Consider the following 12255-nt stretch of genomic DNA (forward strand, 5'->3'; position numbering starts at 1 on the left):
TCTTTCTCTAGTGACAGACCCTTTCATTGGTTTAAATTTTATCATCCCTTGAGTTCAGCTCCTCTCTGCCACTGCTCAAATACAATTTTATCAAATTCTAAACCAAGCTGCTGAATTTAACAGGATTCTTCCACAAGTTGAAGAGAAAAACTTGTTACAAAATCTGAGCAGCTGTGCATAAACAAGCAAATTCCTCTAAAAAAATTTCCCTGTTCCATCCAAACCCAATCTAATTGTTGACTTCTGAAAGAACTGTTTGGGTCTGAATTAAATTGGTTGTTTTATTTTGGGGAGGAAAAGAATGTTTTTCTGATATTACCAAGGTGTTTTGGGGATTATGCTGGGTTAGAATTTCTAGTAATATTTTATGAATTAATTAATGCAGCCTAAAGTCTTATTGTTTAAATTATTCATAGTAAATTGTACTGATTCTGCGTGTTTCAAAGAAAATAAATGAGGAAAATATGTTTAATGGACATATTCTATATTGTTTTGGTGATTTCCTGAGCAGAGGAATATACAAAGTATGTGTGGCTGTGTAACTATTACAGGTTAAACCAACTTACAGTAAAATCCTTCCCAAGGCTGTTGTTCCTTTATTCCATTTACTGGAAACCTGCATAATTCCCAACGAGCTGCTCTTTTACTATTATGTGTGTCATTGAATAATGATTGTCTGTGCCCCTTCCTCTCTCAAAGGAAAAAAAAAAAAAAAAGAGAAAGAGAAGTGGAAATGAAAATGAAGTAAATTAATTGAAGAACTTAGGAGTTCTGTTTTTTTTTTCTGGTATTAAAACAGGTTTTTGATTTTTCAATCACACTCATGAACTCCTTCAAGCAGTTTTGGTCTTTCTGCCCCTAAATTCCATATATTTAGCATTTGACAATGATAGTTGTTACATTAGAAAACTATTCAAATTAGCTCATATTAAATTAAACCAAACCTTTTAAAAACATGTTCTGGTCTCTTTTTACATGGCTTGCTTTAAATAAATCTTTGATTAAAAGTACATGAACGTATCATTGACCAGTATCTGGAATCAGATAAAAGTAAAGCTGTAATAAGAGGCCTTAGATAACTTAACTCATGAGCTTTAATGATTCTGAGCAAAATAAAAGGAATTTGTAAAAGAGAAGCTGATTACCATCAGCAGCCTCAAACACTGTTTTACTGTAAAGCTGTAAAAAGGGAATTATTGAAAATAGTCTCCTGGTGGATGGATTTGGCACGTTCCTAGAAGCAGATCTGAGCTGGTGATAAAGCAGCTCATTCCCAGGTGTGAAAGGAAAGCTCATGGCTTTAACTCGGTGATTTTACAGCAGCAGAACTTAATAGTTTGTCAACTATTTCGTTAAAAAAAACTGCAGCTCTTTGATGTTGGATCCTCTGCCTCGTGGTGTGCCTGGTGGCATAATGAAGCCTTGTTTCACAGGGGTGATTTCATGCAGGGGATCTCCTCCAGCAGGTCCTGGGTGCTGCTGCCAGCAGGAGCCTGGGCAGGTTTGGTGGCTCAGGAGCTGGGCCAGCTCCTGGAACTGCTGGGACTGGCAGCTCTGCTCTGGTTTGGGCCACCAAACCTGAGCTGGGACAGCTCTGCTCTGCTCTGAGCCACCAAACCTGAGCTGGGACAGCTCTGCCCATCTCTGAGCCACCAAACCTGAGCTGGGACAGTTCTGGTCTGGTCTGGGCCACCAAACCTGAGCTGGGACATCTCTGCCCATCTCTGAGCCACCAAACCTGAGCTGGGACAGCTCTGCCCATCTCTGAGCCACCAAACCTGAGCTGGGACATCTCTGGTCTGGTCTGGGCCACCAAACCTGAGCTGGGACAGCTCTGTCCTGTCCTGAGCCACCAAACCTGAGCTGGGACAGCTCTGTCCTGTCCTGAGCCACCAAACCTGAGCTGGGACAGCTCTGCTTTGTCCTGAGCCACCAAACCTGAGCTGGGACATCTCTGGTCTGGTCTGGGCCACCAAACCTGAGCTGGGACATCTCTGCTCTGCTCTGAGCCTCCAAACCTGAGCTGGGACAGCTCTGGTCTGGTCTGGGCCACCAAACCTGAGCTGGGACATCTCTGCTTTGTCCTGAGCCACCAAACCTGAGCTGGGACTGCTCTGCCCTGCCCTGAGCCACCAAACCTGAGCTGGGACAGCTCTGTCCTGTCCTGAGCCACCAAACCTGAGCTGGGACATCTCTGCCCTGCTCTGAGCCACCAAACCTGAGCTGGGACAGCTCTGCTCTGCTCTGAGCCACCAAACCTGAGCTGGGACAGCTCTGCTCTGCTCTGAGCCACCAAACCTGAGCTGGGACATCTCTGTCCTGTCCTGAGCCACCAAACCTGAGCTGGGACAGTTCTGGTCTGGTCTGGGCCACCAAACCTGAGCTGGGACAGCTCTGCCCTGCCCTGAGCCACCAAACCTGAGCTGGGACAGCTCTGCCCTGCCCTGAGCCACCAAACCTGAGCTGGGACAGCTCTGCCCTGCCCTGAGCCACCAAACCTGAGCTGGGACAGCTCTGCCCTGCCCTGAGCCTCCAAACCTGAGCTGGGACAGCTCTGCCCTGCCCTGAGCCTCCAAACCTGAGCTGGGACAGCTCTGCCCTGCTCTGAGCCACCAAACCTGAGCTGGGACAGCTCTGCCCTGCCCTGAGCCACCAAACCTGAGCTGGGACTGCTCTGCTCTGCCCCAAGCTTCCAAACCTGCCGTGGCTCAGCTCTGCAGCATCATTTTGATGTCCTGCTCTGCAGCCTGGAGTTGATGGTCATGAAAACTGGAGGGATTTCTGTCAATAATGCTGAACTCCCCCAGATATCAATTCTTCTCTGTGGTCAGGTCATACCTATCACTGCCTTCATTAGGCAGGGCTTTAATTATTCTGTGCAGTTTACAATATACATGTAATATATATATATATATATATATTTACAATATACATGGCCTTTTTGGAGGGTTTGCACTGTGACCACATTTTGGGCTTGCAGAGCTCATGTTCAGACTATGAGAACATCTCAGCCTGGGCTCTGGCAGTTTTAGGGACAGGAATTTTGAGCTGTAATAACTCTGAGCCATCCTTGGCTCTTCTCCACTCCCATCTCTGGGTGCTGGGCTGGGTTTTGAGTGTTTTAGGGTTTTAGGGTGTTTTGTTCCCTTTTGTCCAGTTGTGCTGGGGGCTGATTTTCTGTCAATGCTGAGGCAATGATACATTTATTTCAGTTATCTTTGTTGTTCTTTCACCTACAAAATCAGAATATTGATGCTTTCTGAAGGGAGTCAGTACTACAATCTCCCATTTTTTGTTACTTCTCCCAGGTCATTTTACAAGCCCCTGGCCAAATACCTGCTCTGCCTTGTGCTGTCCCATTTGTCAAGGTAGAGCTGAGTGGTTTAAAAATCAGTGAGGAAAGTCAGAAAGCCAGAGGAGCAGCTCTGTGTGTGGCAATTCCTGCTCGGAGGGGTGACAGGCTGCTGTGGTGAAGTTTAGATCAGTGGTTGTCTGTAAAACCTATTTCCCTGTCTCAGCATTATGAAAATAAATTCCTCCAGCGAGCTGAATTAATTTATTGCCATTTTCTAGATTATACTGCTTGCAGAGAGATGGTATAATAGCCCTCCATCTCTCAGTGAATTTGACTCAAATTGACTTACAAGGGGGGAAAAAAGCAAATAAAAAAAGGAAATAAAAAGAATTTAGAGGCACTAAAACCCGTTGAGAGTTGAAATATCGCAGCAGATTTATCCCTGTTCTCCACTGCTCCCATCTTTGCTGTTGGTAAAATTAAGATTTGAACCTCAAAAGCTGACTCAGGTCTATGTGCAGGTACACTTAATATTTAGGTTGCCTTCTAAAGGAAGGCAGATGTGAGGTTTGTGTATGTTCAGCCTCTTGGGTGGTTCAGTGGTTTTTAAATTCCCAAAATAACCCCAGGTTCTGTGTGGTGGAGGGGCTGGCCCTGCACCATGGACAAGCAGGGTTTGGGGTGGTTGTGCAGGTGTCTGTTTGAGTTTTGGTGTTCTGTGGGATTTTTTTTTTTTTTTGGGATAATGAATGGTGATGTCTGTGGATTTCAGAAATGACAGACTGGAATTCTCCAAATTCTCCAGGTGAGGCTTTTAGAGATGCTGCAGGGGAGAATTTTGGGGTGCAACGCTGTAAAATCCCAATTCATTCACACCTGTGTTCCACCATCATGTCATAAATGAACTGAAATAATAATTTCATTATTTTCTGGTGCTTTAGAGCAGAAACTTTCACCCAGCTGGGCTGAGAGGGAATTCCAGCCCGGGGCATTCCCAGGTTTGCTGCTGCACTGCTGTGGGGCAGCACCACCAATGCCACAAGATTTCCAAGGAAAAGATGGAAATGAGAAGGGTTTAGTGGAGCAGGACCAGCACTGCATTATTATTAAATGGGACTGATCAGTGGAATAACCAAGAAAATCCACTCCATGGTGACTCTGAGCTCTGCTAAATAGGTCAGAGTGTGAAATTCATCCAGCAGGAGACCAGGGTGATTCCCAGAGTTTTGAGCAGCCTTTGAATTCCTGGGATATCCAGTGGATTTAATTTTATTCTGCATGAAGATGTGCTGCTTTTGGTGGTGTTGTTACTGTGTTTATTGGCATTATTGGGAGGCCTTGGCAGCCCCTGAGGCCTCTATTCACAGTTTCATCAGCAGGACAGGGCCCTAAGCTGCTTTGAGCTCCCATGTGAGCAACCTTTTGACTTCATAAAACTTCTAAATGTTGATTTGTATGAAATTTCATTTAGCCACAGAGATATTTTTTTCCCCCTATTTTTTTTTTTATTTTCAATTTTAAGCACACTAACTGATTTGGTTTTAAAAAAAAACCAAATCTATCATTTAGCTAAATGGAGCTGTAGATAAGGTGGTGCCTTGTTGGCAGGAAAAGCAGTTTTCATTACTTTAATTGTGTGATTTGTCAGGATTTCCAGCATTTTATAAAAGCTGTAGTGTTATATGACAGAGTTAAAAGGATTTAGAATGAAAGGAGTTTAAGAAAGAGACTTTGCAACAGGATTTCAATACTTTTTGTATTTGGAAGGGATTTAGAGAGCTGTTTTTCATTTCAATTTTGTTAAACACTGTGTGTGCAGCAGGTGTGTGCCACGTCAGCGCCTCGCACATGCAAATAAACACAATTTTACAAATGAAAATTAATCCAGCAGAACTTGGGAGATTAAAACCCAGCCCAGACCTGGGAGAGAAGCTCCTGCCTCCATTAGAGAGCGTGGCAAAAGCCAACACATGTCACTCTGTGCAATCTCCTGGATGGGACAGCTATTAACCTGATTTAATGCCCTCAGAGGCTTCTCAGTAATGATCCTTTCCTGCGCTATTAATATTTACATTCTGAAAGTATTGGAGTAGAAAATGGATTTTTTGAAAAATTGAGGGGACTGGAGTCATTACAGACAGAAATCAGAAGTTTAAGCACCTATTGCAGAAATCTGTGCTGTGGGTATTAAATCTGGCTTTGCTTTTGGTTTTGGGGCACTTTATTCCCTGCACTCCCCTCCACGTTTTTCCTCCTTCTTTCTCCTTCCTTGTCATTAAACCAGATTATAAAGACACATTTAAATTTGTGTCTTTAATATATCCTAGTGAAAAAAAAAAAAAAAAAAAAAAGAAGGAAAAAAAAAAAGTTGAATTAAATACTTCAGGTGAAATCCTGGCTGCACTTAAATCAGTGTCAGCATTTCACCCTCAAATAAAATTCATCTGTTCCCTGCATTGAAGGAAACAAATTGCTTGTCAGGCTCTTTAAGAAGACTTTTATGTTTCATTTATCAATTTACAGGTCAGTACATACAGTACAGGTTTGACTCACCAAATAATAGGAATAAAAGGAAAAATCCAGCTGGCTGGTTTAGGTCCCTTGTAAAGCTATTGTTAATGGTGGAGTTATTGATGTGACCCATTTGATTTTATAAATACCCAAAAGTGTAGGAGGGAAGATTTTGCTTTGTACAGATGAGAGGACTCAACAGTGTTTGTTACAAATTAAATGCGTGTACCTGAGTTATTAATAATTAACAGACTGCTGTGTCAAAATGGATATTGTTAATTGTTGTGCCTTTCTGAATAAATGATTTCGTTTTGTACAGGAGTATTTAAGATTTAATTTTTGAGCATATTATATCACTGGTATTCTTTAGAGATCAAAGGGTTTGGTGTATAATGGAGAAAAAAAAATTCCTTTATTCACCACAGAAGTGCAGACTTATAGATAGATAATTAAAAAAGCAAAGGTTGAAAAAAAATGGGAGTAAAGTTAGTAGAGGTGGTTGTTACTTTAAGTTGGGTAGAAATGTACCCTGGAATTCAGTTAAACATTGTTCACAAGCAGAAATGAGATTTTTTTTAAAAGAAATTTTAGTTTTGTTTGTTTAAGGAGCAGTAAAACAAACTTCTCCAAACTCTTAAAAGCTCATTTTAAGAACTGTAGCATCTTTAACATCTCCCTCTGTTGGGGTGAAGCTGTGACTGAGCCTGGGGAGACAACTGGGCTGGTCCCAGTGCCAGGACTGATTTCCAGTGGCAGGAAAATTGGTTTTCAGTGGTGCCAGGGCTGATTTCCAGTGCCAGGGAAAAATTTCCAGCTCCCCCTGGTGTGGGAGAAGCTCCCAGGGCAGGGACAACTGGCCCAGCCTGGCACAAACCAACTCTGCTGGGCTGTGCTGCTGCCACCACCCCTAAAAGTGGATGGGAAGTGATGGAGGAGTTGTGTTTCCACTTGGAGTTTGTTTTATTAAAGGTTTAAATCTCCTGCTGATTTGAATTTTGAATTTCAGCCCATTTTCTCAGGCACAGGGCAGGGGCTGCTCTGAGGTTGGCACTCACTGGGTTTCATTTTTACAAACTGGAAGTCAAAAGTGTGAGCCCAGGCAGGGTCTGAGTGCAGGGAACTTCATAAAAAACAAGGAAAAATTGAGGAGGAACCACTTATTATATTCACAGCATCCCAAGTGGGATGAACAGAAAAATCACTCCCAAAGCTTGGCCACGTTTTGGTGCTTGTGTTTTTCCTCATTTTCATCTCTGTCAGATCAGTCCAGCGCTCACAGCTCTGCCTGGAATTCCAATTTCTGTCCCTCTCACCTTGCACAACCTGTGAGTTCTGTGTAATATTCAATATACTGGGCCCCAAGCTGCACTTGGAAACCGTACAAACTGTACAAACAGTAATTTGCTTTTTCTTTTCTTTTGTTTTCTTTCCCCTCTTATCAGGTGCTCAGAAATGTGATAATTTTGCTGAGAAGAGGCCTCTGCTTGGCGTGTGCAAAAGCATTGGATCTTCTGGGTAAGAATGTTCTTTGTGTATAAAAAGAATATATAAATTGTCTTGCCATCTGAAAAAGCCAGTAGATGACATCTGTAAAGCTTTTTTTTTTTTCCTTTTTTCTTCATGGGATAACACTGGGATGTGGTTTTAAACTATTGTTTTTGGTGTGTCAACATATATTTTCCTATGACTTAAGCTTTTGGAAAGGAATAAAAAAGAGACTCATGATGTAAAATAAATGAAGAGGTATTTTAAGTTTATTTTGTTCTCAGTGGAATCACAACTTTATGATTAACATTTTCTGATATAAATCCAGGGTCAGAATTATTACTGTGAAGTGTTCAAAGCAATCTCCTGTGTCTTAAAAAAAAGTCATTTTTTCAAGCAGCAAATGAATTGTAAAAACCAAACATTTCATTGTTGCAACCACACATTGTTTATTAGCAAAACTCCTTTCTTGAGTTAGAAAAATCAGTTTACAGTCCTGTTTTGTTGGAATTGTTGTATCAATGCTCTTATAAAGGAGGCCCTGAAGATATTTTATGTTTGATTCAGACAATGCAGAGGATTTATATCTCTACCAGAAGAAAATATTTGCTTTTCAGGAGTAATCCTCTACACAGGCATTTAATGGCTGAGCAGTTGAAGTAAATCTTCTTACAGTTGTAAGGCTAATTCTGGGCCACACCTTTTTCAATTAAGAATTTAATCACTGTGTGTGTGAAGGAAGAACTGTCAAATCTTTACTTTTCTCTGTTATTACTGTGTTAAATTGCAATAATAATGGTACCTGCCTTAAATGATTAAATTAAAATCCATATAAGGCAGAGAAATGAATTTTTTTTTCTTAATGTATTTACAACTTGCAAAAACTATTTTATGGTGATTTTTTTCCTTTTTTTCCCTGCCTTGTAAGTTTATTTATAAATTAGAGGTGCAAATACTGCTCTGTCTTTATGCAAACAGTGTGTTTATATATGGAAAGGATATGTTGGTTTAGTAAAAATCTTCCTTTACATTCTCATTTTAGAAGCTGAGATACCTGAGAAATGAACAAACCCTGAAGATAATTATTTTTATATTGTGTTATTGTATTCCTTAGTTAATGGAGAATAATTCAAAGATTATGGGCAGTTTCTGCTTTCCTCAAAAAAAAAAAAAAACCCTTATGAATTTTCAACACCATAATCTTGTAATTTCCAAATAATTTTTTTGTTGTTACCATTATTAATTAATTCATTCCCAGCTGAGTTTCCTGATAATAGATTCTGTTTTCTCTTCTTGTGGTGTGGTGATTTTATACTCATCAACAAGATGGAACTTTTGCCTCACATCTCATTTTCTGGGACACCCATTTTTGTATTTTAAAAATCACATTTTTCCAGCCAGTAAAATGAGTGAAATGTTTCACAGGGGGGTTGGATTGGATGATTTTAAGGGTCCTTTTCCAACCCAAACCAGGCCATGATTCACTTTATAATCTTTTCAAAACAATTCTTCTTATATTCCCCCAAAAAGATGCAATCCTGACTCAGAAATGGGAAACAGATCTGTGTTTTTTGGCTGATATTTCTCTGCTGCTTTAGAGTTTGGTTCAGTCAACTTCACTCTTAGATTACAAGATTTGCAAATTAAAAGGGGAAAAACCAGAAAAGAAAGGAATATCTGCCTAAACTTTGGGGTTGTGGAGGTTTGTAAAGACATGCCTGGTTGTTCCTGGTGATCAGACAAACAAATTTCATCCACACATAAAATTAATTGGTGGGTTTGGTGCATGTTAATGCATTTCTTGGGTGGTGAAACATTAAGAAAACCCTGTTTTCCCCACCTGGGTTATTGAAGCAAAGGTTTGGGACAGACTGGAGCTGTAAAAACACTTTCAGATACACCAGAGAGGTCCAAAATACAAATTACTTTTGTCCTGTTCAAATGTAAATGTTAAATAAATACTTCAATTTAACTAATGGAGTAGTTTAAAGGAAAACCAACCAGGATAATTTTGTTTTATTTAGGGTTATTAAAAAACCAGTTGAGAATAAATGGAGAGATTGCAAATTTACCCTTTAATAGATAATATAGGTAACAAGAAAGGTGAAAATAACGAAAATAATTTTCCAGGAGGGAAATAAAAGCACATGAAGGAGAAGGGGCAGAGAAGTCAGAGCCCCTGTCCTGTCACTACATGCTCTAATAAATAATATTTCTCCATCTTTCTCCAGGTGCTGGATCTCTAAGCCATCCTTACCAAAAAAAAAAAAAAAAAAAAAAAAAAAAAAAAAAAAAATTATATTTTGCTTTCTTTGCTCTGTCCAAACAGCCAAATTATTTTGCTAAAAATATGAGCAGTTTATGTCAGAATCTCACATAGGCACGTATGATAATTAACTAATTATGCAGCTCTAACTAATTAAACAAGTTTGAAATCTTTAGGGAGATTGCAGGAACTCAGACTGCTCCTTCTGCAACCTGTGTTGGCTTTCCAGCTTATATTTTTAGAAAGGTGAATTAATTTAATGGTATCAAATGGTGGAAAAATTTTTGGATGACTTGGAGAATTGGATGGAGGTCATTTAAGGGCCTGAGAAACAAGAGGTAATCTTTATTAATCATGGGAGGAGAGAGGAAATTAGGGTAAATTAAAGAAGGAGGAGTAGTTGGAGCACACAAAATGTGTAACTTTGGCTAGCCAGCATTTTTTTTTTTTTCCCTGCTGATCTGTTTACAAGGCAAATCAATTGGCAGCAGATTTTCAGGAAGCCTGTGCTTTATTCTCATGGCTACTGGAGATAAAATCCTGCTAAAATTCACCCAGCTTCAGCTCAGGAACGTGTTCATGGGAGTGCTCAGGTTTAGGAAGCAGCTTCACATGAGTAACAGCACAATTAAATCATTAATATTCCTCTCAATTAATATTTCAGAGCTGTGTGAGCCTGCTGTGCTAAAATCCAATGTCCATCCCAAGTGTCCATGGCTTTTAATGCTTCAGATGAGCTGGGAAATGATTTATCAGCCACAGACAGCAAAGCTCCTGCAAAAATCACCCCAGAGGAGGAAATGAGTGAATGAAATTATTATTCTCATTTCTCACACTGCTCAGGGGAGCTTTCCATGGGATATTTTTCCTAAAAACCCCTTGCAAAGACTGTGGTGATGGTGAGGGTCTGGTCACTCCAGATAGAAAATGCAGTTTGAAATCACTGAAATCACACAGAAAAATGATCTGGGCCAGATGGTTGTGATTTTCAGTTGTATTGGGCACTGTGAAATAGATTTTGTGAAATTCTTATTCCCATTCTTCTCACTGCTCAGGGGAGCTTTCCCTTGGATATTTTTCCTAAAAAACCCTTGCAAAGGCTGTGGTGATGGTGAGGACTCACCTGGCTCAGCCCTGCCATGGATCTGGTCACTCCAGATAGAAAATGCAGTTTGAAATCACTGAAATCACACAGAAAAATGGTCTGGGCCAGATGGTTGTGATTTTCAGTTGTATTGGGCGCTGTGAAATAGATTTTGTGAAGTTGGTGAAATATTTGTGGGCTTTTATTGAAGACTGTGCAAAACTCAGATTTTGTGAAGACTCTCAAGCCTAGAGAGCAAATTTAATTCAATTTGTTTTTCCTAAAAACTAGAAAGACCTCTGAAGTTGAGCAAAACCCTCTCATTTCTGTTACTTTTGAGGATTTGTGTCCCAAAGATTCTTGTGCTGCTGGAACAAAACTGCAAAGTTTTGTGTGGTGTCATCTGCCTTGCAAAGACTTCCTTCCCTTCTAGCAGATGAAAAACATTTTCCTTTCTGATTCCTTGTGGGAAAATTCAGTTTAGCCTTAGCAGGTTGTGTGGAGAGGCAGGAATAAAGTTGTTTAATTTGCTTTTAGTGATGCTGGATGGGGTTGTTACATGCTAATGATAAAGTGTCCATCTTAAATAGAGTTCTTTAGATCTCAGGATTTTTTCTTGTTGATTCTGTGATTATAAAAATGTACTTTTTGTACTGTTGATATTTGCTGGTAATTCTGTGAGTTTTGTCACAGATCCCACTGCCAGGAGATGGAGCTTTAATGGAATAAGGTGGTTTTTTTCCATGTGTAAATACCAAGGGCAGGAAAGCTCTGGAGTTCCTCTGATACTCCAAATGTTTGTCTCAGTGAACCCAGAGTAAAAAATAACCTTTGAACTATAATAAACTGTTAATCTTGGATCAAAACTGGGAGAAAACGAGTATTTGGGGTCAAACCTTGACCAGCTGGTGAGAACCAGGAGTAGTTTTGACCTTCTAAAGCTTTGATTTATTGAAGCTGTGAAAAGATAAACCTTTTCCAAGGCATCCTTGGGATGGAGCGGAGCTTTGGGAGAGCAGATTTTGAGGCTCAGTTTTGTTTTACTGCTCTGTGAGTGATACAGGGAGGGGATGGAAAGGATGGAAAAGGATGGAGGGAAGGAAATACAGATAAAACCAGCTGCAGCACAAAACCTGCCCCCAGTAACTTGTCAAAAGAAGCACCACAGGGAAAAAAAATAAATGCACAGCACCATTTACAGACAGAGGGGCTGCAACATCCAGGGCCACTTTAAATCCCACTTTAAATTATTAAATACTGTAAACGCTATAAAGTTAATTAGAAGAGGAACAAACTCTACGGAGATAAATGTGTTTTCAATATGTTTCTCAGGGAGGGTACAGTAGAAACCAGCGAAGGAGAGGAAATTTATTTCTGGCAGCACTCTAGACATGGAGCTGTGGTTGAACTTTTTACCCTAATTACGTCCCCACTAATGCCTGCAGCGGTCTGGAATCAAAGTGGCCCTTCAGGCCCTGGAAAGTCTCTGATGTGGCGAGCGTTTGTTGTGTGCTGAGGGTTCCTTTAGAAAAAAAAAAAAAAACAACAAAAAAACGGGATATTGTGACAAGATTTTTTTTTTTTTTTTTTTTTCAAAATTTCTCAGTTACCACC

General features: G+C 40.2%; 1 protein-coding gene across 1 annotated transcript in view; it reads left to right on the forward strand.

The window, feature by feature from the left end:
- Positions 1-12255, forward strand: part of BCAS3 (BCAS3 microtubule associated cell migration factor) — a 302849-nt gene that overhangs the window by 15971 nt on the left and 274623 nt on the right. The window contains exon 7 of the mRNA XM_083875300.1: positions 7249-7321. Within this exon, the coding sequence (XP_083731426.1) occupies positions 7249-7321 (73 nt within the window). The remainder of the gene's footprint in view (positions 1-7248; positions 7322-12255) is intronic.

This window comes from Zosterops lateralis, assembly GCF_965231275.1.
Source record: "Zosterops lateralis genome assembly, chromosome: 19".
NCBI lineage: Eukaryota > Metazoa > Chordata > Aves > Passeriformes > Zosteropidae > Zosterops > Zosterops lateralis.